The following is a 25,727-nucleotide window of genomic DNA, read 5'->3' as shown; positions in this document are numbered from 1 at the left end:
TCCACTTTGTTGGAACCAATCTGGCAGCATCCAGTCAAGTTGCAGGAGAGAACCATGACGAACTAACTTTACGTTACTGATTGCCAGTTGGAAAAATGATACCAAAGACAATTTAGTTTGTGTACAAAGACTTCACAGTGAGCAACAAAAAACAAACTACAGTGAGCCTATAGGAAATGTGCAAGTCAAAAATTACAGATAGAGATGAAAATAATTTCATTAAACTTGTAACAAATAAGTGCAAATTTTCAAAAGCATTAATGACTGTAAACTCAATATAATCTGTTAATAAAACAGCATTAGATTTAATGAAGAGTGTTAGATTATGACTTGTGTTGGACTTAAAACTTAAAGTTTAGGACTTAGGATTGCTGGTCTTCACTTGACACTTACAGTGGCATGCAAAAGTTTGGACACCCCTGGTCAAAATGTTGTTTATTGTGAGTGAGGAAGATGAACTGATCTCCAAAAGGCAAAAAGTTAAAAATGTTACGTTTTCAATATTTTAAGCAAGATTACTTTTTTATTTCAATCTCTTACAGTTTCAAAATAACAAAAAAAAAAGAAAAGGGCTTGAGGCAAGGGTTTGGGCACTCTGCTTGGTCAGTACTTAGTAGTGCCCCCTTTGGCAAGTATCACAGCCTCTTAACACTTTTTGTAACCAGCTAAGAGTCTTTCAGTTCTTGTTTGGGGGATCTTCACCCATTCTGTGAGATTCTTGGGACATCTTGCATGTACTGGTCTTTTGAGGTCAATCCACAGATTTTCAATAATGTTTGGGTTGGGGGACTAAGAGGGCATTGGCAAAACCTTCAGCTTGCTCCTCTTGAGGTAGTCCATTATGGATTTGGAGGTGTGTTTGGGGTCATTGTCCTACTGTAGAAGCTATCCTCTCTTCATCTTCAGTTTTGTTTTACAGATGCTGTGATGTTTGCTTCCAGAATTTGCTGGAATTGAACTGAATCCATTCTTTCCTCTACCTGTGAAATGTTCCCATTGCAACTGTTTTTTCCCCATGAAATTCTGCATCCTTTTTTTCTCCAACACACCTTTGCTCAATGCATCCAAAAAGTTCTATTTTAGCTTCACTGGTCCACAGGATGTGTTTACAAAAAGCATCAGGCTTGTTTAGATGTTCCTTTGCAAACTTCTGAGGCTGAATTTTGTGGTCGGGATGGAGAAAAGGTTTTCTTCTGATGACTTTTCCATTAAGATCATATTTGTAAAGGTGTCGCTGCAGAGTAGAACAGTACACCACCACTCCAGAGACTGCTAAATCTTCCTGCAGGTCTTTTGAAGTCAAACGGGGATTTTGATTTGCCTTTTTAACAATCCTATGAGCAGCTCTCTCAGAAAGCTTTCTTAGTCTACCAGACCTCAGTTTGACTTCTGCTGTATCTGTTAACTGTCATTTCTTAATTACATTACTAACTGAGGAAACAGCTACATGAAAATGCTTCGCTATCTTCTTATAGTCTTCTGCTTTGTGGGCATCAATTGTTTTAGTTTTCAGAGAGCTGGGCAGCTGTTTAGAGGAGCCCATGGCTGCTGATTGTTGGGACAAGGTATCAGGAGTCAGAGTATACAAAGCTTTGAAATTTGCCTTTCCTAACAATGACTGTGAACAAGCCATAGCTCTAACAAGCTAATAATGGTCTGAGACCCTGGTATAAGTTGTCTGAGAGCTCAAATGTCTTGGGTTTGCATGGTGCCTTCTGACACTCACAGAAAATGAAATTTTGACCAGATGTGCCCAAAATATGCATGCCAGTGGACTTATGACTTGCAAAACAATGACTTTGTCCCACCTCTGGTCTGTTGTGTTCAGAATACACATCTGTACTTTACACATTTGGACACGTATGTATGTGTGTTTCCTACATGTATAACAAAACTATTGCAAACTGCTCTGCCATGCACACAGAAAAAAAGCAAAAGCCACAGGTTATACTGTCAGTGTGTAGTTGGTGCTTCAAGCTTAAAAGAGTTTGCAAGAATTGCTTTTGTGAGTGATGTATAATGTTTTGCTGGTTCGATGTAAAGTGTTGTGGTTAGTGTGTAGAGTTTTGCAAAATTAGCCAATAGTTTCAAAGATGATGCCGAAGCATTTAGAAAAAAAAACCCAACCTGTAATATATGTATTTGGCTCAGGATAGGACTTAATGTTTTCTATACTCAGGATACACCTGAATCTGGAAAACAAAAGAGATGACAAACACTGCACATGTAGTATGGTTTGTTTAACCCTCTGTATAAATCTTTTACATAAATCTGATACAGCAGAGTTTCATTCTTTAGTCAAAGGAATTTTCCCTCAATAAAGACAAACACTGTTTAGGTTTTTATATCAATGTATTAATGTTTTATTCTAATTACAATAAACAGAATATATCAGTCCCTTATTTGTACAAAAATACCTGAAAAGGTTACAATTAAGATTTATAAGCCATTCAACTATTTACAGTTTGAAGCAAAGCACATGTTGAATACAGGAGCTCTCTCTTTAAAAAAAAAAAGAGACAAGTTACTGTTTTCGTTTTTGCATTCCCTGAATACATAATAGTTTATATTTTTATATATAGATATATTTTTTTACTTTACTCATTTGTACAGCCAAGGTATCTTGCATTATGACATGAATGCATGAGTCAAGATGATAATCGATCAATCTATCTTTGCAGGAATCTGGGATGATTCACTTTCAACTCCAAAAGTAAACTGAAACTGCAACTGAAAAACACAAGCGTTCATTCTCAATCTCCTTTCGAGTGCCGTTTTCTATTTTTGAATCGTATTTACTGAGTACATATTGAAAATTGCAAGGTTTCTGAGTGTGAACGGTCCCCTCTGAACGGTAGCTTTGTCTGTCGTTTGGTCCACGTCAGGTCTGGTTTGTGCAGATAAAGAGAAGTCATCAGAGGCACCATCTGTGGTTGCAAGTTACCTGGCTACCAAGTCTGACACTGCGCTCCATTGTCACTTATTTTATTTACATGTTTGAGTGTCTAATATAATGACATAAATCAGATTATTATTTATTTTAATTTGCAAAAAAATGATGGCGTGAAATTGGGATCTTTTTTTTATAAATTGGATATTTGTTGTTAGAGATGGGGGTTTTAAATCAGCTCAGGTAGCCAGGCAAGTATTTTAGTTTTTTGTGTTCATAAACAGCTTTAACAATAAAATGAACAACACTGTTAATTTTAAATAGCGCTGGATCTACTTCTTTCTGCTGCAAGGATATTTTTCAAGTAACCATAATAATTAGCAGATTGGTGGAGCACATAATGGAGAAAAGTCTGTTGTAACAACTCCCAGCTTAACAAAACTAAAATAGTAATGAATCCATCATCATCTTGTACATAAAAGTCCGAGAGAGCTGATGGACCAGTAGTTAACATGCTCCAAGTCAACCCTGAGCAACCCAGTTACATTCATTTCTGTTGAGTGTAATAACGTGGATATCCAGATCCCCTGATTTATTTTTCATGTGTTCACTAATTGAATTTACTTCCTCCTTTTGTGCATTTAGAGTATCTGAATATGACAGTTATGACTGTTAACACTCCCTCTACCTTAAAGGCTATCTGTCCCTCACATGATGACATCTGCTACCATTCACGTCAGTCAGAGAAAAAAAACAAAGCATCTTGTGAATTTGCAGATGAGTGCAGAGTGGGAATTGAATTTCAGGGGACTTAGATTGGAATTAACAAACAGCTAGCATCATTATTTCAGTGACGTCTCGATAGCTTAAGATGACTTTCAGCAACTACAAACGAATTTATGTATTGTTATAATCCAGATTCCTCTTAATATCGAATATCAGTGACAGAATCTCTACACAATAAACTCAAAATCCACATTCATGCAAGTGATAAAAATCTACCTACTAAATTAAGTTTCTTCATTCTCTGACAGGAGGTCAATGCTGTAACCCATCCAATAAGGTTGCTCTGGTATTGTTTGAATTACACGGAATTTTCACATCCCTGTTCATTGCAGTTTTAAGGGTATAAAAATGTGACTGTGTCTGTATTAGTTTCTAAATTTGTTTCATCAAGGCAATGGTGTTTTAGTGAATTATGAGAATGTTGAGGCTTACTTGACCCAGTTTCCCAAAACATTTGTGGCTTTATTACTTACTTTTTTTTTTAAATAGAGGGGTTGAAAATCTTATTTTTCATAGATGTGGGAGAAAAGAGAACAGAAATTAAAATGGCTAAACACGTAGAGATGAATGCTTTGGGAAACTCGAGTACTTCCTTTTAATCTCTCAACATTCCACCTGTCGTCTATCGGAACGACAATATTAACACTATGGATGCCAGTGTGCTTTGAAACATCGCCTCAAAACAAGTGATGATGATGACAAAAAAAACTGTTTTTGAATGAGACAAAAATAAAACAAAATAAAACAATAGATGCTATGTCATTACAATAATAATAATTATAATAATAAATCACACTGGTCAATCATTTCATGGTAATGACAATAGAAAACAGTACAGAACAGCGCCGAGAAAAAAAAAATCTAAAATTTTCAAGTAATCAGTCACATCAAGATAAATAAATACATTTTTGCTGCAACAATACTTAAAAATAATGATTGAGTCATTGCATTTTAGATAAATAATGGTGACCATGCACAAAAAGTCAAAATGGTGTGGCTATTCTGCATCTCAGATGTTCAAGATAACCTGCAGGTAAATCAATCAAGGCTGATGTTGCATTACAAGTACAAGTACAAGTACAAATAGATATGTAAATGTCTGCTGACCTGTGACCTAACCAGAGCTTGGACTAAATAAAACTAGAGTGTGAGGTTTTAGAAATTTCATGTATTGACATGGAACAACAACTGTGGTGCGTCATTTCAAAGAGGGTTTGGTGAATTTACTGGGAGTGACAGACACCGAATATGAATATCATCAGATATACATCCAATAACTTTGGGCTTTTACATGCAGTATGTCTTCCTAGAATTAGAGATGGCTGGGATTTGCCTTTCATGTGTTATCCATTTAGTTCCAGACATGATCAATAGGTGCTGAAAAAGTAGCCCTGTCTATTTAAAAAGAAATTTAATCCAGGTTATCTAGAGACACGGTGCTGAAATCTTCCTTGCACTACAGTTAATTAAAGGAGCTCCATCGCAGACATGGCCAAAACACAAAGCGTAATCCATTCAAATACTTTTTTTTTTTTTTTTACTAACTTGGCTGGCATTAGGAAAACAAGTTTTACATTCTATGTTTTTGATTTGACAATCTCATCATCATCAATCAAAAACACAGCATGTATCAGAGGCAACTCTAAATTTAAATGAAGGGACAGGGGTTAAGATAATAAAATAAAGTGGGCCGTGTGGTACATTTGCAGTCAGAGGTCTGAGTCCTAAAATTTCCAGTTTTACGCTGCTGCCACACCGCTGATGGTGCATTTTCATTTTATCCAACAGCAGGCTAAAGAAAGTGCGATGAGACCGGATGTGACGGGCTGAGAGGAGGAAGAGATAGAGATCATTTCAATACTCTTCCCTCTTGACATATTTTCCCCCACACTGTAGCAAGAGCTAACTTTTCATAGACATTGTGCCTGAATTCACAAAGAGGTGGCGTGCAGTAGGCAGCAGGTGTATATGCAATACTGCTACTTCACAAGTACTTCCAGGCAGAACAGGGCTGCATTATATGGGATGTACTGCACCAGAGTCTGGAGTCAGAGCACACTCAACCATGTTTCTAGCCACTTTTATGTCCAACAGCATCTCACTGACTTTAACAGGTACAGCAGGAGGCGGTTTGTGGAACACTTGTGAAGAGAGAGTCTGGAACCAGGACAGATGTTTAACGCAGGATCCACTGTATCTCTGGGGGGATCTAATTTAGTTTCCTTTGATTCGCTATCACTTGAAAAACACCTGAAGGAAATGCTAGTGGTTATCCTTCCCTGTGCTGTGGTGAGGAGACTGAACAAAAGACTGATGCTCTCCACTGTCCCACTTTATCTTTTGCAGCATATTCCATCGTGCATTTGCCGGCACTTTTAACTTTACAATCACCAAAACGGTCTACCCGGTAACAAAATTCATTTAGCTTTATTCCTTGTTATTTCACCCTGAATGACACCATGGTTTGATTAATGCTTATTCATGTTTGTGGAAGTTGCAGTGGACATACTTTCGGGAAATGGAGCATGCGACAGAGTAACAAGTACAGAATGACCTTACTGTGGTATATGTGACTAATGAAGAGTTGAAAATATCCAGGATGCCAAAGGTGGGCTTTAAAAAAATATATTATCAAAGAGACTATTAATAACAATACATAACTGCAATGTATCAAGAAAAGAAACCCTGTGAGGTGAGGGATGAGCAAATAAAATTTCCGTGAGGGTGGACAACGCAGATTTTGTTTTGTCCCCTATTTAAAAAAATAATTTGTGTCAACAGTTCCAGACTTTTCCTTAGCCGTTTTCATCTGATGTTTCCAATCCTCAAAAAGGATTCAGAAGCAGCCCTCTCTCTGGCACCTCCAAATCTCGTCCATGTTAAATTTTGACAAGTCCTTACATGCCTATGACACTAGAGGGCGGTGGCACCATCTCACAGTTAAGACAGCTGAGAAGTCATGCACCGTCAAAAGGCCACTCCCAGTTTGATGAGTGCAAAACTAAGAGACAATCAACTCTCCATCTACAGTATATTCTTTGAGGACGTGTGAGGAAGCTTGAATGAGACTACAGTTTGTTCTCAGAGAGCAGAGTGGTCCACACGGGAGCTCGAACTGTCCTGCTGATTGTCCAGTTGAAGGGATACACAGTCTACACTTGAGCTGCGTGATAAAACCTTGAGGGTCACTGTGTCCGAGCTTATTGATGACTATGGGTAGCAAGATTGTGGAAGATTTCGCGACAGCATTGACACAAACGGCAGTGTTCATTTCCTGTATCTTCTCTCCTCTTGACTGAGGAACCTTGTGAGCAGGTTGTGCATCCAGCTCCTCAAACATCCATGCAAAAAGGAATCCAACATGTCAGCAGTCTCTGGCGGACTCACAATAATATAAACAACAAAAACATCAGTCAATTCACCAGCTTCTTGTAAAGATAAAAACAAAAAAAGAACCAACCAACAGAAAGATTCTTGTAGTTTTGTTTGTTTTAGGCAGAGTCAGGTCAAGTGATAGGGGGTCATGGGGTCAGATGATCCGAAGGTGTCATAAGGCCACGACGGTGCACGGGTGTTTGAGTTTACAAGGCAGCACTCCTCTGTTGAGCTGGTAGAACTCCACCAGCTGAATCAGGTCGGTGAATTTGGTGGCGCCGTCGTCAAGGCTGAAGAAGGCTTGGCCGTCCTCTTCACACTGCCGGGGTCAAGAGCGAGCATCAAAACACCACGGGGCAGGAGAAAAGAGAGGGCAAGAACATCAGAGTCTTTTTAAAGCACCATAACAATGATTTTTTGCGTGTTTGGACTTGTAAGCAACAAATCTCTATCAATCTTTTGCCTGACTTCCAACATTCTAGAGAGATCCTGGATTTAAGCAACCTTTTTTATACAAGTAAGACCAAACAGTTAATGGTTTGACTTGTGCGACTGACATAGTCCACAAAAACTTTGGGCTAACTAACAGTTAGTGAGTCTTTTGCCATAAATAATTTTAATCAATACAGTCGTAAAGGTTGCATTGTCACCCAAGAAAGAAAATAAACATGTCACAAGAGACATATAAATAACTAAAATAGCTTTAAAGGTCCAGTGTGTAGAATTAAGAGGGATCTATTGATAGAAATTAAATATAATCAGTATGTTTTCTTTAGCGTATAATCACCTGAAAATAAGAATTGTTGTGTTTTCATTGCCTTGAGCCATTCATACATACACAAGGGGCATGTCCTTGTCCATAGAGTCCGCCATGTTAAACCGCCATGTTTCTACAGTAGCCCAGAATGGACAAACCCAACACTGGTTCTCTATTTTTCCATTGGCGACTGTAGTTAGCAGCCCCTTATAACCAGCAACGTCGTTCAAACACTGATTTTTTTAACGTGAACTGTTTAATTCAGTGGGGTTTTTTTGGGTTTAAATCATGCTGTCTGTTTGATTTGGAGACACCTGCCGATAATTTGGCTCCTGGTAAAAACCTCCTTAACAAGGAACACTGAAGGAATTCTAACCAGGAGTTCACGCTTTGCACATGTAAGAAGTTTAAGCTAGTGGTAATCTGCAATCATCACCACTAGGTGCCACTAAATCCTACACACTGCTCCTTTAATACTACCACCTTACAACTGCTTTCAACATTCAATGACCACTTTTTAATAAAAGATAAAAACAATTAGTGAGTAAAAAATATATATGTGTATAAAAAACAAAGCAATGCATACCGGTAGTATCTGGAAATGTTTGATTTTCTGGTGATGGCACAATGTGAGCACAAACGCCTTGGGGTTACTCTGACTGACTCTCAGCAGAAACAACCTGTGCACCAAGAGGAAGAAGGTCGCTGTGAGAAAAATATTCATATGACTTTATAGATGCAGTAAGAAAAAATATGGAGGAGAAGAAAAAAATAACACGCGTAAAATGTGTTTTCGCTCCAGCTCCCTTACCCATCGACTTGTCCCTGCTGGTGGATGATGCGATGGGATTCTTCTCTGGTTATCCTGCCGTGGTACCACAACTGAGCTATGTGGATGACTGCAGAGAAAATGCAAAATACATTTAAATGCATGTCAAATTGTTCATGTTAAAACTTAAAGAAAAAATATGAGAAGAAGCTCATGATAGACAATTTTGTAAATGGCTTTTACCTGAGCTTAGTGAGGAGTGGTGTAGTGGACTGTGGGAGCCGATTATGTTCATTCGTTGACTCCTCTTCTGAGAGAGATGCCACATACAGACAAAACAACGGGGATTAGTTCATGATCTGGTGCACATGGCAGTTAAGGGTGTGTACATCTACTTCATGTACATTTGTTTGGTGAAGCTTCACATTTCTTAACAGTGAAAACAAATAAATAAGAGCAAAGTTGACAGTGGATTACACCAATTTAATCATTGTGGACTGAGTTTAAATCCATTAGATTAAATCTGACCATTTTCATATTTTGCCAGCTGCCCCACGGCCATATCAGCTTTACTAATAAACAAATTTTGTCAGCTCAGAATAACTGAAAAAATCAACAATTACAACCAGAGGAAAATAAGCTCTGTATGAATATTTGAGCAAAAATAAACACTGCCATCTGTGGAGATCTTTAAGGTCCACTCCGAGCATTGTTGTCAGAGATAACATAAAAACTGAGGTTGTGTCTCACCCTCCACGCATGTCCCTCCTCCATGGCGGCGCTCTGAGCTTCTACAGGGTTGTCAATCACCCTGCCTATCCTCCCTGAGAAATCCATCGCCACGAGGGAATTCTCCGATACACTCCGCTAGAGGGAGACAGAGATACATGATGGTTGAGAAGTAGAGTCAGAGGCAGCAACACAAGTGCCAGCTATGTGCACATATAAGCAAAGGCAGTGCAATAAAAAGTGGGGTGGCACAGGTGACTAAGCCTTTCTGTGAATATCAACTCCTAAACTTGTCAGACTGGTAAGTTAGCTGTTACTGGTGCATATTAATAAAGTATTTCTGCACAACCAGTATTTGCTCATGTTAATGAGTTATTCAAAGCCATGTTGTGGCACTGAGGTTTTAAGGTGTTTTACTTTTTTAAATAAAGCAGAAAACTTACCACAGGTGCTGAGAAGTGTGACAGCAAGGTTTTTCTTTGCTGGGGAATCTTATAATTCTGGTACAACACAATCCCATACTGTAAAGAAAAAAGGAACAAACTGGTTAACCAACACTATCAAAATCTTAGTAAGTGTATTGTATACACCATGAAAAACTATGTTATATATTTTTTGTCATTGTGTTTTACCTTAAAGAGCCGGAAGGCCGTCAGCCAACAGGTCCTTCCCTGCTCATCCTCCGCACACAGCATCCTCAACTCCTTCAACTCCCCTCGACATTTATTGGGCTGTGAATTAACAGTTGTAAGAGTCAGTGATAGTAATCATTATCATCATCATTATTACTGCTAGCTCCACCATTATCACCACTGTCACTGATGGGAGTGACTGAGCTGATGAGGATAATAAGAAAACATGTTTTAACTGATACATACAACATTAAAACTTAGTAATAAAAGAAATTAAGTAAATAAACACTGGCAATAAACCAGTACATCAGCACCCATATATACATCTATATGCATGCATGCCGACGCCCTTTTCACGAGACAAAGAGCTGCTGCACAGGATGTCAGTCATTCCTCAGCTCATAATATTTCATTAAAAATCAGCTCCATCTTCATCTCACTTCTGTCATCTGAGACTCACCTTGATGCAGAACTCGTAGTCTGTGGGCGCACCGTGCTGCTTCTTGCCTGTGATGACAGTGAAGATGTTGCTGTCTTCAAGGTCTGCTAGAAACTGTAGATGTCTGGGCTCCTGGAGACAGAAATAATTAATAAGTCAGAACATCACAGGGAGACACAGCCTGGAGGTATACTGACAGACGCAGACACATGCAGAGAGACCACCATCAATAAAAGGCGGATTCTCGGAAGGTAATTACATTCAATCTGGAATATTTGCTGTGTTATTACTATAAAATGTCACTGGCATATGAATTGGAGTTATATAATGATGAATAATGACTGTAATTACAGAGTTAAAAAGGGAAAGTGACAATGACATCTTATTTCCTCCCTTGAAGATGAAAATGGTGAGCTGCTGTTACCTTTGAGGTTCCTTTTGTAGAGCAGTAAAGTCCTGAGCGCCGCAGGAACATGTAAACTTTCTTCCATGACTTCCTGCCCACTTCCTTCACATACAGATACCCCTGGATCTCTGGACAGCTACTGGTCGCTAGGAAGTTCTGAAGGAGGGACAAAGAAAGACAGAAAGCCGGGGATCAGCACACAAAATATCAGATTTTTTCGTCCTATAGTGTCCTCCATGGAGGAGGGCCCCTCTGCCTCAGGAGGGCAACGCTGGATCACATCTGAAGCCTCTAAGCTCTCTGTCACCATCACAGCAAGATACTGAAAGCTGCAGCAGACACCATCTGTAGAGGCATCACAGACAGGAGATAATTGCTTTTTGTCAAAGAACACAGTGTCATCTGGGCTTCTTGCATCAGCAAAGGATGGACAGCTGACGGTTGAGATGGGCGGCAGCTTGAATTATTACACACCATGGTAGCGACCACGACAAGGCCAGACACTGTGCTACTGTCTAAAAAATTAAAGCGTGTAGAGTACTGAAGAGAGCTGAAGAAGACGTGTTAAGCATGGCTGGTGATGAATTTCTATTTTTTAATTTTCTAATTTAAATACAAAAAGGAAAAATAGTATGTATGTTTTAACACAATGTGTCATGTTATGCAATGTCCCTGCCAAGACAAATACAGAACATATGTTGACTCAACATACAGTTCATTTCTAATGGGAGCCCTTAAAGCCTAAATTGTCTTGTGGGTGTGTGAAGTATTTGCGGTTTCCATGTTTCACAAAAATATCGCACCATGAAGTGGCAGGTTAAGTTATTAGAGCTGATTTGGAATCTGTGGCTTGCGGCTGGAAGGTAAACTGTTCCAGAAGACTCTTCAATATCTAAAGCACATGTTTCCTAGTGTTTTGGAAACATCCCACAATGGGCCTCATGCATGAGCATTTTCCAGCATTTGCGGAGCGCACGTTCACACGCGACGTTCATTGAAGAAGCTTTCTTTTCGAAGCGCTGCACCTCGGCTGCACCGCGTCGACATGTGCTTCTTGCGTAAACAGGGAAATATTGCAAACACCTGGCTGAGCCGGGGTCACAAAGCGTCTCGGTTTGGACAGCACTCTAATTGAGTGCAAAGATTTTGTGTTTAGAATAAGTCAAACACTGGGGATTCCTGACACAACTCAACCTCGCCACATCCCCATTCATTTATTGACTCCTCTATGTAGAGCATAACGTCTATATGATCAGCGGGGGAGTTAAAAGCTTTCTGTGAGTAGCGAGGATGAAGGGATGGATTCCACTTGTGGTTCCGTCTCTGACAGCTCCATTACTTGATACAGCAGAGAGCCAGACTGCATGTAAACCCTCCATCCATTAAGACCAAAGCTCTTCAAAATCCCAAGAATCTTTTTGTCTGGTCTCCTCCCAGACTTTTGTCTTCTCTTTACATCTTTTGTGAAAGCAGAGTATGGCCCGTGAGCAGCCTGTGCAGCAGATAAGTAGCATGACACAAGAGTGTGAATTTGTACTGTGCAAACATACGGTAGGTACGTGAGGAACTGAATGTTCTATTTCTGACTGCCTAATTCCATCCATCGCAAGTGTGGGGCCTGCGGTGCGTGTGCCGAGACAGTCGTGTGTCAACAGGGGATCAACGGTAGTTATTACTGCAGGCACTGACGAGACACACTGTCTAAGGTCAGAGGTGAGGTATGTCAGTTTGATTGTACAGTATGTAGTGGGTGCTGACTCTGAGGTAAGCTAAGCTGTGTGCGTGTCAGGAAGAGGAGAGAAAAGAGAGACAGACACAGGAGAGAAAAGCGTGCAAGTGTGCGCGCTGCTTGTACCTGAAGGAGCTGAGATGGTGGAATCGTACGATTGGTTTCCTGGCACCACGCGACCATTTGCTCCGGGAAAAATGTCTGGTGGAAGAAGAAGGTGGAGAGAGACGGAGGGGCAGACAGACAGAGAATATTAGCCACTGTGACAATAATTATAGGGTGGAATTTATGACAGAAAAAGAAAGGCAAATCTCATTAGTACAGTCAGCTGTCAAAATATAAGACACTGTTGAAGAACATGTCTGTCATTTCATCTCTGAGCCAAATGGCCAATCTTTGGAGTAAATTACACCTGGAAACTCTTAAACATCTCTCTTATTTGGCTGAATGCTCTAAATACTAGAAACTATCAGGTTATTTCAACGTATCTAAAAATAAATAGTGTTAAAAATCACAAAAATGCAAAAACAAAATCCAAACTGAGCTGTCGCTGCAGGTGTATTTCTGTTTTACAGGCTATACGTGTAACATATTTCAACAAGAAGACATCAGGAGTGACACGGCATGTTAAGAAATGTCTAGGAAAAAGTAATTACCAGCGGGTTTCTGAAGAATTCATATTTGGCATAGTTCTTCCTGAAGAGGAATCTGCTGTCGCTGTTCATCGAGGCCTGGACCTGAACCACCAGCTCATGGTCTTCTAGACAGCGCTCTGAGGTGAGACAGGCAGAGAGAGGAACGACAGCAATGCATGAAGTTAGTATTGATTATTCAAAGTACTCAGAATTTCCTACAACTACACTGCATGTAAGATTATACTAATTATAAAACATTACTTAACATAAAATAAAATGTTCTGTCAATTAAGTGATATGTGAGTGTTTTACTCCTGTCTGAAAGTAAAAACCACAACGTTTTGCTCACTATGACACACAAGTACCGTGGAAATCTCTAATGACTTGTGTAGATATTGAAATTCAAGGGAAAGGCCCTTCAACAATGTTTCTCGTAAGCCAGATGCAAAAATGAAACCGAAAGAAAAAGTGCAGTCACTTCATCTCAACAGGTAATTTGATCTTTTTTTAGGCATTTATAATCTGCTTTGACATGTCGGTTCTTATTTGAACACAAACAGTATTTAATTACAAAATTTGTTAGATCCTTTCTTATTCAGGGTAAGCCCCTGTCAACATTATGGGATTTCCTAATGACTAATCTCCTTAATATTTCAACCTAGACTTACTGACTAGTCTAAAAGTAATAAAAACATCCAGTAAAAATTGAGCACTATTTAATGTGTAAGGATAAACATTGTCTGGAAAAAATCCTGTGTATATTAAAAAGCCATTTGAAATCTTTAATGACATTTTTCAATGACCAGATTGTGTTTTAAATGCAGCTAAAACGAGTGGCACATTACACACTATCCTACAACAGATAACAACAATTCATTTAATACAAGTTCTCAAAAACATTTATTAAACACAACATACATTAGTAAAATAAACCCTTAGGAAACATGCCTGATTATTATAACAGCAATTTTATTGAGTGAGTGCAGTCACATAAAATAAAAATTAGTTTAACAATATGTTTAACCGAGGGCAGCAACACTAAATCAACTAGCTGACTGACTGCACACATCCCCACTTAACTTCTAAACTAAACTTCTTTTGCCAAAAATATCTCAGTTACACACATTTGAAACAGCAGACTTCATCTACACCTCAACACAGGTTTAAAGGATGTACTATATATGACATGAGTGACCACGCTTAATTTCAACCATAGACAATTTTGAGTGTGATTCAACCAAAGGTGTGTCCTTGTATGGATGTGGTCAGTGATTAATATTCTGTGACTGCGACGCTGAAACCGGTCATGAGTCACTCAATTCCAACGGCCTTACAAGTTCTCTCTGTCATGTCTTTAATGAAAGACATCCTTCCTTTCCCCAGTAGATCTAATTAAAATACTTAACTAACTTTTGCGATACCAGTATTTGCTCTGATATCTGTTTCTGATGTGAAATGGAGAACTTCAGAGGGGAACCAACTGCACGGCTCTATCTCACATCATTATCTCATTTCATGTGTCCCTCTCGTTTTCCCTCTTTATCCCGTCTGTCGCAGTCTCTTTCACACTGTCACGACTCGTCTTTTTCTTTTCATCTGGTCGCCTGTCTGATGAGTCACTCAGGTTCGTGACAGTGACTCACCCTGGCAACACTACCTCACTGTCCCGGAGTCGTTAACCTTTTCGGGGTGACAAGTAGAGGTCACTGGTACTAATCTCAAAAGGGCCATTTTATCCCATTCAGCAGTGTACCAGCGAGTGGGCGGCCATGTACGGGAATAGGTCTCTCAATTCAAACACACTATTGTTCGGGTCTCTCTTAAACTTCTATTCTCATCCACCACCCGACCACATATGCACACATGAAGTGTAACGGCACATATATGTGCAGTGCAGGCGTACAGATGGTGCACACATACATGGACACGTACACACACGGCCAGGTCATTCACATGCTGCAAAAAGCATTTCACACACACATATATATATATATATATATATATATATATATATATATATATATATATATAACCCTAATTCCAAAAAAGTTGGGCAGTGACGTAAGTATTCAACACATTTCCATTGCAGCTATTCACAAGAAATTTACATTCACATTCACATGAACTAAGTAAAACTACACAGATAAAGAAGTCGAAGTGTGTAATGAGGTGTATTGACACGGGAAAAAAGTACTGAACATGCTAACTAAAACTAATCTAATACTTGGAGAAGCCTTTGTTTATGATGCCAGCCATAAGACGCTTCCTTTATGAAGACACTAATCTCTTTCAGCGTTCATTATTCCACACAGGCAGTCTTTAATAAGATTTTTGGGGGTTCGCTCGAGAATTCTGGGAGGGAAATTTCACTTTAAAAATGACTGTCCTCGGTTCCCAAACATTGTTAAGACAAAAGGTGATGTAACAGAGCAGTAAACATGCTTTTGCCAAGGGGTGGGGGATAAAATCAATACAGCATAGTATTGCAATATTTTTGTGTGGCAATATCGTATCATTGCACAGTGCCAAGTGTTGATTTTTTCATTTTAGAAATAATCTCTATGATAAATACAAATTAAACGTTAGGTAGCCTACTAGGATAATATAATCAATTGCTTTTTCAGTCCACAATATGTTTTGCTGCTGCAAAGGAAATGGCTGAAGTGTGATGAACACATTGAAAACTTTATCTTACTCGATAAAACAGATTTTGGCAACGTTTTCCTTTAGGAACATAATTTACAGTTGAAAAAAGGTACTAAACTGCAATCTGTCACTCAGCATATCGCAACATATTTAAAATCGCAACAATACTATAACATGGATCCTCCGGTGATTTTCCCCCCTTCCTCTGTCTCAACTTTTTTTGAAATATTTTGCAGGAATCAAATCCAGAATGAGTGTATATGTACGGAAAAATAAGTTACAAAATTGTATCAGTCTGAATATTAAATATCTTGTCTTTGTACTGTATTCAGCTGAATATATTTCGAAAAGGATTTCAAACTGCAGATCATCGCATCCTGATTTTATGTATGTTTTCAAAAATATCAAGTGATTTCTCAAAAAATGTGTTTCTACTTGTAGGCAATTATCACTTAACAATAGACTTTGACACTTAAAAGGCTCTTATATTTATGGACGGTTGGTAAGATACAAGATATCAGCAGATACTGTACACCCCTACAAACACATTTCTGGTTCTCAGATGGCTTCATCAACATACAGTATACACACCACTACAAAAATGATTCATACTTGACAGAGAACTAATTTAAACACAATTACAATCACTGTTTAAGACTGAAAAGCAACTAGCCACATATGTCAACTACAGGAAGAGCAACCAGCTCCAAATAAGTCAAATTATTGGTTGAAATATCTAAATGACTGTAATATGTCAAACATAGATATACTGCTGCTTCGTTATAGACAGAAATCCAAATGTGCATACATCTACAAACACATACACACACACACTCAGTCAGGCGGTTACTCGTTCTGTACTGACAAACGCATAACCCTTCAATTTGACCCATCAGCATGCCGCCGCTTCATCACATCTCATTTTCTGAGAACTCCTAAACATAAAATACGATGAGTAGTTATTCCAGACCTGGAAAGAATACGGTTGCAGTACAGGTGCGCCAGAATAGAAGAAGGGCTATAATAGAATAGAGTCACTCCGGGCCAAAGATGATGTCATTTACAACAAGCAGACCTAACTGTATTTGGCAGAGGCGTGCTGGCAGCGCTGATGAGAACTGTAATCAGATCGTGATAGATGGTGAAATATTAGGTGAGAGCTTTGGGGACAATACGTTTTCTAAAAGTCTGACAGCATAACAGCCAAAATTATATTGACACAAGCTGACAGTTGTAACAAATGTTTTTACACGTTTCTTACCGTCTCTGCTTCGACAGTATGTTTCACTACCGGGCACACTACTCTATATAAAACTACGCCCACTGCTCTCCCACATCTGTTAAACTGTACAGACATGAGCGCAGAGCACAGGCTCAACTTGTCTTCCATAAGCGCTTTATAATCGTCCCTCTCCTCAGGGGGAGGTTGGGTTTTCTAACGTTCAGCTGACCACAGCTTTCCAAACTCACTGTAATACTGCCAAGTCTGACACAAAATCACCCCGACAAAAACATAAAGATGCTTCCTTCTTAATGCAGCAATGAGTTTTCTACTTTCCAGCATTCTCCTCACATCAGTTTGGTGCCACATTTGGAGGTCAAGACTATCAAAACAGCGAGTCAAACTTTCTCAGATACCTGTGTTTACTCCAACAGAAATCTATGAAGAATCTGCTGTATAACATGCTACCTCTCTACTGCTAATAACTGGCCAACTAAAATACAATTAATGTTCTACACAAAATATTATTCCTCATTTCTGAGTTGGTCCGCCATCACCATTTTGACCTCTTTACTCTACATTAGTCCTGAGGTCTCCGTCTGATGCGGCGGGGGCTTCTATTTTCAGGAGAGAGGTGTCAGTGCCGTGGTATCACAACTCCCAATCTAAAGAACCTTTAACATGAAATACAGCTTTTTAAACTCTCCATCAATCATGTCCATCACCTCTCTGCCGTGTCATTTATGGTACTGGATCGATAACATTACACCATCTCTGACACTGAGAGGAGCACCGGTTGGCAAAGGTTTTGTTACAGTAATCATCAGTTACATTGCTTCATCTCCTGATCCATAACCTTCAATTATCACCTTCTCTTCCCTTAGCTTCTAATCTACCTGCTTCTACACTGAGCCCTTTGTGTAATCCCGATTTGAGGAGAAAACATCACAATTTAATCTTCAGTATGACAATTATCCCTAAAAAGTAGCTCAGGACGCAGAATAATCTGCAAGTGGAACTATCCTGGATCCTTGTCCATACCGAATATGATATTGTTTTTAATTCGGAGTCCTAAAAAGACCTGATTCCAAGCTGTCTCGTGACCTTAAATGAGTGCACAAGTTAAAAATATCAGTGAAGGAAGTCAGATACCATATACGACACTCTCCGTCCTCTGCATAAAGCATAAAAACCATATTAAACTACTCTGTATTGCCCAAATGAATGTCAAGATGTAGGCTTCAGGGCAGTTACATTTATCAGTTGCTGTGTTTGTTTAATTTATGAGTGTGGACCAAAGAGAGTTTCTGTCCTCCAGTGTAAGTAAACTTTAATAAGAGCCCCTGGGAAACACTGTCTCCACTTACAGTAATTCTGCTGTTTACCTGCGTGCAGTGACTTTAGGAAACCTGGAGCTTAAACACACATCATTTTTTAGTCTTATTCAAGCATATTATACACTGAAGCTGGAATCTTCATCAGCCCTATATAACTCGTATGACTGAATTGCAGGACAATACTTTAACTAATGTCAACACACCTGTTATTGGCATCAGATTTCATGATGACAACAGCAACTGTTTCATCTGTCCTACAAATGCATAGATACAGCTCAGGTATCTTTTTTTAAAGATTTTTTTTTTTTGGGCATTTTTAAGCCTTTATTTGATAGAACAGACAAGTGTGAAAGGGGGAGAGAGAGAGAGGGAGTGACATGCAGCAAAGGGCCACAGGCTGGAGTCGAACCCGGGCCGCTGCGGCAACAGCCTTGTACATGGGGCGCCTGCTCTACCACTAAGCCACCGACGCCCCAACAGCTCATGTATCTTGCAAGTGCTTTTCTTTTTACCTTGCTTTCAGTTGTCTGTTCACGATTGAGTCAAACAATCATTGGCCTGTCGATGCTAAAGCAACTCTGACCTCATCGATACGTTTAACCTACATATTTCTCAACGACAAGCAACTCAGTGTGTGTGCTCGATGTCTGTCTCCGTTTTTCATGAGATAACATACCCCTGCCTCGTCTGCACCACACTGCACTGCTACACTACGGGAGCTTTTTACACAGCCACTGTGTTGGACTTGATTAGATCACTGGACATTATGGCTCTGTGCGTGCATATGCTGTATAGTATGTGCATGCACTCATGCTTGAATACATGCCTGCGTGAGAATATGCGCCTGAACTGTCTCCCCGAGTATGCGGGCATGCATGCATACATATATATGAATGCACCTGTGTTTGTCAGTGATTGTATTGCATGTCTCAGCCCACCCAAAAATCCATGAGTTTCTGTGTAGGTATGTGAGTGTGTGTGTGAGAGAGTGTCAGTTCATGTGTGCTTTTGTGTGTGTATGTGTGTGTGTGTGTGTGAACAGTGTTTCAGGCCTGCAGCAGGGCTCTGCCCCTTACCTAGCCCTAGCAGCGGGTGGTGTTCAACAAGTGCCCAACTGTTGTCGTCCAAACAATGGCTTTTATAAACCAGAAGCTGGCACAGGTCCCTGGCTGTCATGTCGGCTGGGATCTCCACCACTTTCCCCATGCCATCTTCACTGAAAATCTTCACAATCTGTGGGGAGAGAATACATCAGAGTTCACTTAAAGTAGACAGAGATCATGTCGAGGTAGCTTGGCAAACTTGAGACTGAAGTGTTTCTATAAAAAATGACAAGAGAACAAAATGCTTCTAAATCAGTCTTAAGGTGTCCTTGATGATAAAATGAAGCGAAAGACTGATAGACCTTTCCATCTGCGCAGGATAATTTTAGAATAAGATGACACTTTAAATATGATTTTTTCAATGTTAGCCTCACAGGGAATACTAACTTGTGATAAAGTCATCTCACACAAACCATTTTTGAAAACTCAAGCCTAATAGGTGGGTGAAGCCAGCTATTTTCCTCCAACAGTAGCACAGTATTTATCATATAGCACCCGCTCCACTATAGCATACACAGGCCTGTAATTACAGCACACAATAGAAAAGAACAGACAATCAAAACTGTGTAGCAATTGTGGTGTTAGAAATCACAGACAAGCATTTCTTATAGCAACTTGTTGGTGTAACATAGAAGCAAATATACCGTAGTGTATAACAAGCGTCTGCTCTTGTAAACACAAAGCAGGGCTGTCTACACCCAGTGGATATAGTATACTGTAATGCATCTTAGGAGGAAGTAAGAATGGAGTTTCCAATTATAGCTTATCAAAAAAATGTATGCATCCATCCAGAGATAAGACACGACCACTGATTTTGCTTTAAATTCATGCACACAAGTTCTTTTTTCCACAACTTGATATGTTAAAATTAGGCCAGTAATGATCCAATCCATGAATGACAGCGGTTTCCATTAATAAGACTGACTCACACACGTACTCACACACATATTGAGCCACTACTGATCTGTCCAGTGTGATGTAGATGCTGTGTAGCAACAGTGCATCATACCCTGAGTAGGTTAAACTCCACTCTAAGATCTCATCCGTGTAAAATATGTCCACATTTTCTTGTATATCATTACGTACTGTTAGAGAGCAACAAAAATCCAGGAGATATCTGTCCTTTCTATTGCGATCAATAGTCCTAAATCTATATCCACAGGTTATCCTTTCAAAAGGAACCACATTCACATGTAATGGCCCACAGAGAAAACTAGAGCAGCCTACTGAACCTGCAGAGGAATCCAGCCTTGTTAGCCTACACAGGAATCCAAGCCTACTAAGCCTACACATGTCATGTATGCAGACTTCCCACATAATGTATCATGACAAAGAAATTATGTTGTCTTTCTTGAGCAAAAGATGCCTCTTACAGCATCACAGTTTGCACAAACCAGGCCTGAGGCGCTCTTATCCGTCCAAAATGTTCAAGACGAAAAGGCAAGGGGAGCCTCAATCATTCAAAGCCGCTGACGTATTTGACTCTTTTTTTTTTTTTTTTAAATGCTCTGCTCACATCTTTCGAAAAAAGACAAATTGTCCTTGAGCCTTTGAGGTATTTACACAATCTCGCCTCTGGTTAATCATAGCAGTACTTCAAAGAGAAATGGTCTGAGCATTTAAAGAAAAAAAAGAGAGAGAAGGAGGCAAAGAGAGGCAGAGACACACAAGGAGAGATAAGAGACATGAGAAAGCGGTCTTACCTCCACGGCCCGCAATAGGCAGCAGTCCGGGGAACACGAAGGCATTTTTGGAGTGAGCCTGGCTCCCCCACACACACACACACACACTCAGTCACACACAGTCACTTAAACTGAAAAGCTTGCTGTTATGTCTCCTCCAGAAAGAAAGGTACAAATTTGACTTCCGACAGTTGACAGTTGTGCTACCTGTCACATAGCCTGCAGACTAGTCCTTCAGTCTATCTAGGCCGCCAGCTCTGTCTTTAAAAAAAAAAAAAATAAAAAAAAAAAAATGTCTGTGTGACCTAAAGCCGCTGTCTGTAAGGCTCACAGGACAGAGACACAGAGACAGTCAGTGATCGGATGGCAGCAGGTACAGTACAGTGCTTCCAGTGCCGGCTGAGTCTGACAACTATCTTTCTTTCTCTCCCTCCCTCTCCCTCTCCCTCTCTCTCTCCCCCTCACAAAGGGTTACAGCCTCAGCCACGGGCTCCGAGGCACACTGAATCAAACCACACGCTCACCAACCAATCATAAGGCTGCAGCAGGCTGATGTAATCATTCCCACACAGACCTAGGCGCGCGCACACACACACACACACACACACACACACACACACACACACACACACACACACACACACACACACACACAGAGGCACACAGACACACACTCTCTGAGAAGCATACACACTCCAGTAGACACACAGACGCACAGTCATGCACAGACGCAGCCAACTTTTTCAGACCTCTTGCGAGCTCCTCTGCTTCAGTTTCTTTTCAGAGAGGGTTCATTTGAGAAGGGTGTGGGGCAGCGAAGGAGGAGGAGGAGGAGGAGGAGGAGGAGGAGGAGTTGGAGCAGGAAGAGGAAGAAAGGAATAAGGAAATAAAAAAGTTAATCTTTTCGTGTCTCCAAAAGTTTTCAAGTGAGGGCTTGTTGGCTTGTATGTTCTTTCTTTTCCTTCCCTCCTTTCCTCCCTCCCTGTGGCTTAACTTTGAACTCCCCAGTCAGATCTCCCTTCTGCCTCTCACAGCAGTAACAAGACTCATTACAGAGCAAATGAAATGAAACAAACCTGGAGCAGCACTTGAGCACTCCGACCTTCTCCTCCTCCCCTGGTGGCTAGCTTCATGCCAACATTCTTTCTCTCTAAAGAACAAAAAAAAACAAAACAAAAAAACCCCCGGAGACTTTTACACACATGCACACACACAGCCCCCCACCCCTCCTTTTAACTCCGATATTTAATACGGCATCAGACAGACAAAAGCCTTGACACACCCCGTCTGGGAGAGGCGAGAACAGCTTTACGTTGTCCTTGAAGCAACTTCTTCTTGTTTTCTCTACTTTTTTTTTTTTCACAGGAAAGGAGGATGTGTGTTTGTACATGTGTGGGTGAGGTGTAATCCAGGAATAAGCACAGTTCCACAGAAAGAAGGAGGAAACGGTGGTAAAAGTGGGAGCAGTCATTGAGATACGACTTCATTTACTATAGCGGGAAACTTTAGGGAGGGAGGGAGAGGGGGAGTCTGTGGCTGGGGGAGGGGACAGAAGGAGAGGGAAAAGTGCACGTATGTGTGTGTGAATGATTGCACATGCACACAGGCACGTATGTGGGAGTGTGTGGGAGAAGCGGGAGACAGACAGAAGAGAGAAGTGAAGGGAAAAAGAGTGGTACGAAGAGGGAAGTAGAGAGAGAGAGAGAGAGAGAGAGAGAGAGAGAGAGAGAGAGAGAGAGAGAGAGAGAGAGAGAGAGAGAGAGAGAGACTGTCTGGTGACACACTGCAGCAGAATGTGTAGTATGAATGCTTCCTACTGTTAACTACATATCTAGCCTGCACAGCTGTCTCTCCCACCCCCTCCCTCCCACTACACTCACACGGACCAGGACACACACCCTCAACTACGTCACAGTTAGTCAGCCAGAGGGGAAAGCCCCAAGAAGGCTGCACTCATCACACATGCTGCAAGTCAGGTTTTTACATCCAGTGTTGTAATAATACCAGTTGTTGAATCAGTCTATTAACTTCAACGCCCTTGTCCAACAGTTGAGTTGAAATTGGTTAGAAGGTTTTGGAGATATGGTCTACCTTTTGCCATGAAGTCTTGAACACATGAATGATAATCCAGCATGGTTTGTGTGACCTGTCCTTGCTTCGACATGACAGGTTTGACATGGATTTCTATTCAACACAATAGCAACAGGATTGTTGTAATCCAGAGGTGGGGTCAGGTGTTTGTTTTACCACAACCAAGAGTCAAGCCTTGCCAGTCCAAAGTCCAGAGTCATGTTCCAAGCCATAAAGGTTTGTTCAACTCATGAATGAGAGGTGTTATTAAAGAAATGTAATGCCATTTAGTTAGGTAGATACCATATTTAGTGCTGTGTCAATAGTAATAATAACAGTTTTGCTGGTGCACAGGTGGCATAAGGGTAAATACAACAGGTTCAGTGTGGCAGTGTTTGCTGATGGGAAGCCAGTGAGGGATCATTATCTTGTCATTGGAATAGCAGCTGTTACAGGTTCGTCAGACCGTGTCTGCAAACAGGGGTGGGATCTGATAACCCTGCACGGCAGCTGGATTTTCGCGACATCACATGAGAAGCGACACAGGATAACAAGATCACAGGGTCAGGCTTCAAGTAATGCATTTGTAATCAGCGCACTGGCAGCTATGGGCGTGCTATCGGTGTATGTGTGTGTGTGAAGAAACTAAGCAGTGACGCCCGGAGCTGAAAAATGAAGCCAATGCTGAAATGCCAAAAACTGCAGTTCCTCAAACTGCCATTAGAGGCTGACTCCAAAAGCGAGTCAATCCCCACGGATGGGTAGAATATAGGAATGGGGGGTGGAAAAAATGGTTTTGTTCTCAATTACTAATCTCAACATTCATGACAACTGTAGAGGGGTGAATATTTATATAAGGCACCCATTTACATTTTATTAAGGCTTGACTTAGGCTATGAGTCAGATTGACATCTCAGTCCTCCACAGCTCCAGCCTTTTGTCCACATATGGTCACGTCTGGCTCCAAAATTTTCAAGATGGTGACGGTCAAAACACCAAACTTGAAGGCCCTGACACACCAAGTGCACGGTTGCCCATGGGTCAATGTCAGGCTGTCAGTGAGTGTCTGTTGCCCTAGTCAGTGCGGTGTATCTCGCACTGTTGCCCCTTGCTGGCCCAAGTTGGCTTTTTTTTTGTGTGACCGATGTAGGATGTTGAATCAGCGTCGGGGAATGAAATCACTCTGATTTGCAGTTCAGTTCAGTGCACAAGAAGAAAAACGGAAGTGAGGAAAGTAAACAAAGAGCTAGTCAGAGAGAGAGTGAGCAAAGAAAGACACAAGGCTTTTTCAATGGAAAAGATGTTTTTGCTCTTCTCCTGACTGAAGTTAGCCCGTAACAGACAGTGACAGACAGATGGTTCATCCAGTCACCTGCCAAGCATTTTTGAAAGTGCCTGCCCTTTTCAAAAGAGTTTACAATGACAGCTTCTCGGATGGTTCTGTCTAACAAACCATCTGCCGTGAAAGGTTAGATCTGAGGGTAAAGCGGGAATCTTTAGTCACATTTTTTCCCTCCCAGTAAATCTCACTGGAGGAGAGATGATTTGAAGAAACTAGGAAATAACTGTGAAAAAATATAAATTATACAAATGCAAAAATAAATATCTCCTATGTCCAATCTGTAAACACTACATTCCTATTAGATATACAGCATTCAATTAAGTCATGTTTAATTCTATGGTTTGGTATGGAATAGTTATATTTTCCAACCTAGTCCTATATGTAGAAGGATAATCAGATGACAGTCATTAGTGTTTGTGTAAAAAGGGGGCCTCAGAGACACATTTAGAATTATTTATTGCAAGAGGATATGTGTGTGACGAAATAGGGAAATACTGTGTGAACATAATGCGTGTAAGTATGGTGATATGAAACACGAGGAGGCTTGGCTGTTCAGTACAGTAGGTAGCTGGTAGGAATAAGTAGTACTAATAATAACCAGCATCTGCAGGAGCAGCATGAATCATCAGAAAAGTATCTCCTTGTGACATTATAAAGACCACCTCATCCATGTCTCTGACTGTGACCAGTGATTTTAACAGTCAGATGATACTGATCAGCTGAGAGTGTGCGTGACTTCAAAGCAAATGACCAAATGTGGACTAGTTTGGGTGGGAGCTGATCCTTCATTAGCTCTGGAAATCTTATCTTCCCAAGTGGCAATGCCATAAGACGGCCTCGTGAGTGGAAGGAATGAGGAAGCAGGCAGAGATGACAGCGGAGTGACACGTTTCAACTGACCTACTCTACTTCTTAGTTGTCTTCTTAAAGGCAAAGAATAGACATGTGGGAAAGAAAGGTTTTCTGGTCTAATGTCCTCAACAACTGTAAAAAAGATGAGTGGCAGAGTCTTTTTCATATGTCACCGAATACTTTTGACTTTGCATTAGTGCTTACTGAGCCACACCTGAGGCGAAGGACAACAAGCCGGCGACAGCCTGTGGAACCTTGTGACTGGTAGTTCTTCAATTCCACCAGTCACAGTGGCAGGTGGATAAAAAAGTTAATTTCCAACCATC

General features: G+C 40.5%; 1 protein-coding gene across 5 annotated transcripts in view; it reads right to left on the bottom strand.

Moving 5' to 3' along the window:
- Positions 1-3,610: 3,610 nt before the first annotated feature.
- grb10b (growth factor receptor-bound protein 10b) overlaps positions 3,611-25,727 on the bottom strand; it is a 79,881-nt gene continuing 57,764 nt past the window's right edge. The window contains exons 1-13 of one of the 5 annotated variants that reach the window (XM_078171917.1): positions 22,214-22,316; positions 19,429-19,585; positions 13,169-13,284; positions 12,639-12,713; positions 10,802-10,939; positions 10,399-10,509; positions 9,939-10,037; positions 9,750-9,827; positions 9,328-9,444; positions 8,821-8,887; positions 8,620-8,707; positions 8,395-8,488; positions 3,611-7,370 (exon numbers count right to left, since the gene is read on the bottom strand). In XM_078171917.1, the coding sequence (XP_078028043.1) occupies positions 7,224-7,370; positions 8,395-8,488; positions 8,620-8,707; positions 8,821-8,887; positions 9,328-9,444; positions 9,750-9,827; positions 9,939-10,037; positions 10,399-10,509; positions 10,802-10,939; positions 12,639-12,713; positions 13,169-13,284; positions 19,429-19,585; positions 22,214-22,270 (1,344 nt within the window). In that variant the 5' untranslated portion in view covers positions 22,271-22,316 and the 3' untranslated portion in view covers positions 3,611-7,223. Of the gene's footprint in view, positions 7,371-8,394; positions 8,489-8,619; positions 8,708-8,820; positions 8,888-9,327; positions 9,445-9,749; positions 9,828-9,938; positions 10,038-10,398; positions 10,510-10,801; positions 10,940-12,638; positions 12,714-13,168; positions 13,285-19,428; positions 19,586-21,158; positions 21,906-22,213; positions 22,317-25,727 lie in introns of those variants that run through there. The other 4 variants (XM_078171918.1, XM_033640617.2, XM_033640616.2 and 1 more) reach the window with 4 other exon arrangements.

Source organism: Epinephelus lanceolatus, chromosome 10 (genome assembly GCF_041903045.1).
Source record: "Epinephelus lanceolatus isolate andai-2023 chromosome 10, ASM4190304v1, whole genome shotgun sequence".
Taxonomy (NCBI): Eukaryota; Metazoa; Chordata; class Actinopteri; order Perciformes; family Serranidae; genus Epinephelus; species Epinephelus lanceolatus.
This window is presented reverse-complemented; position numbering and strand designations above follow the sequence as displayed.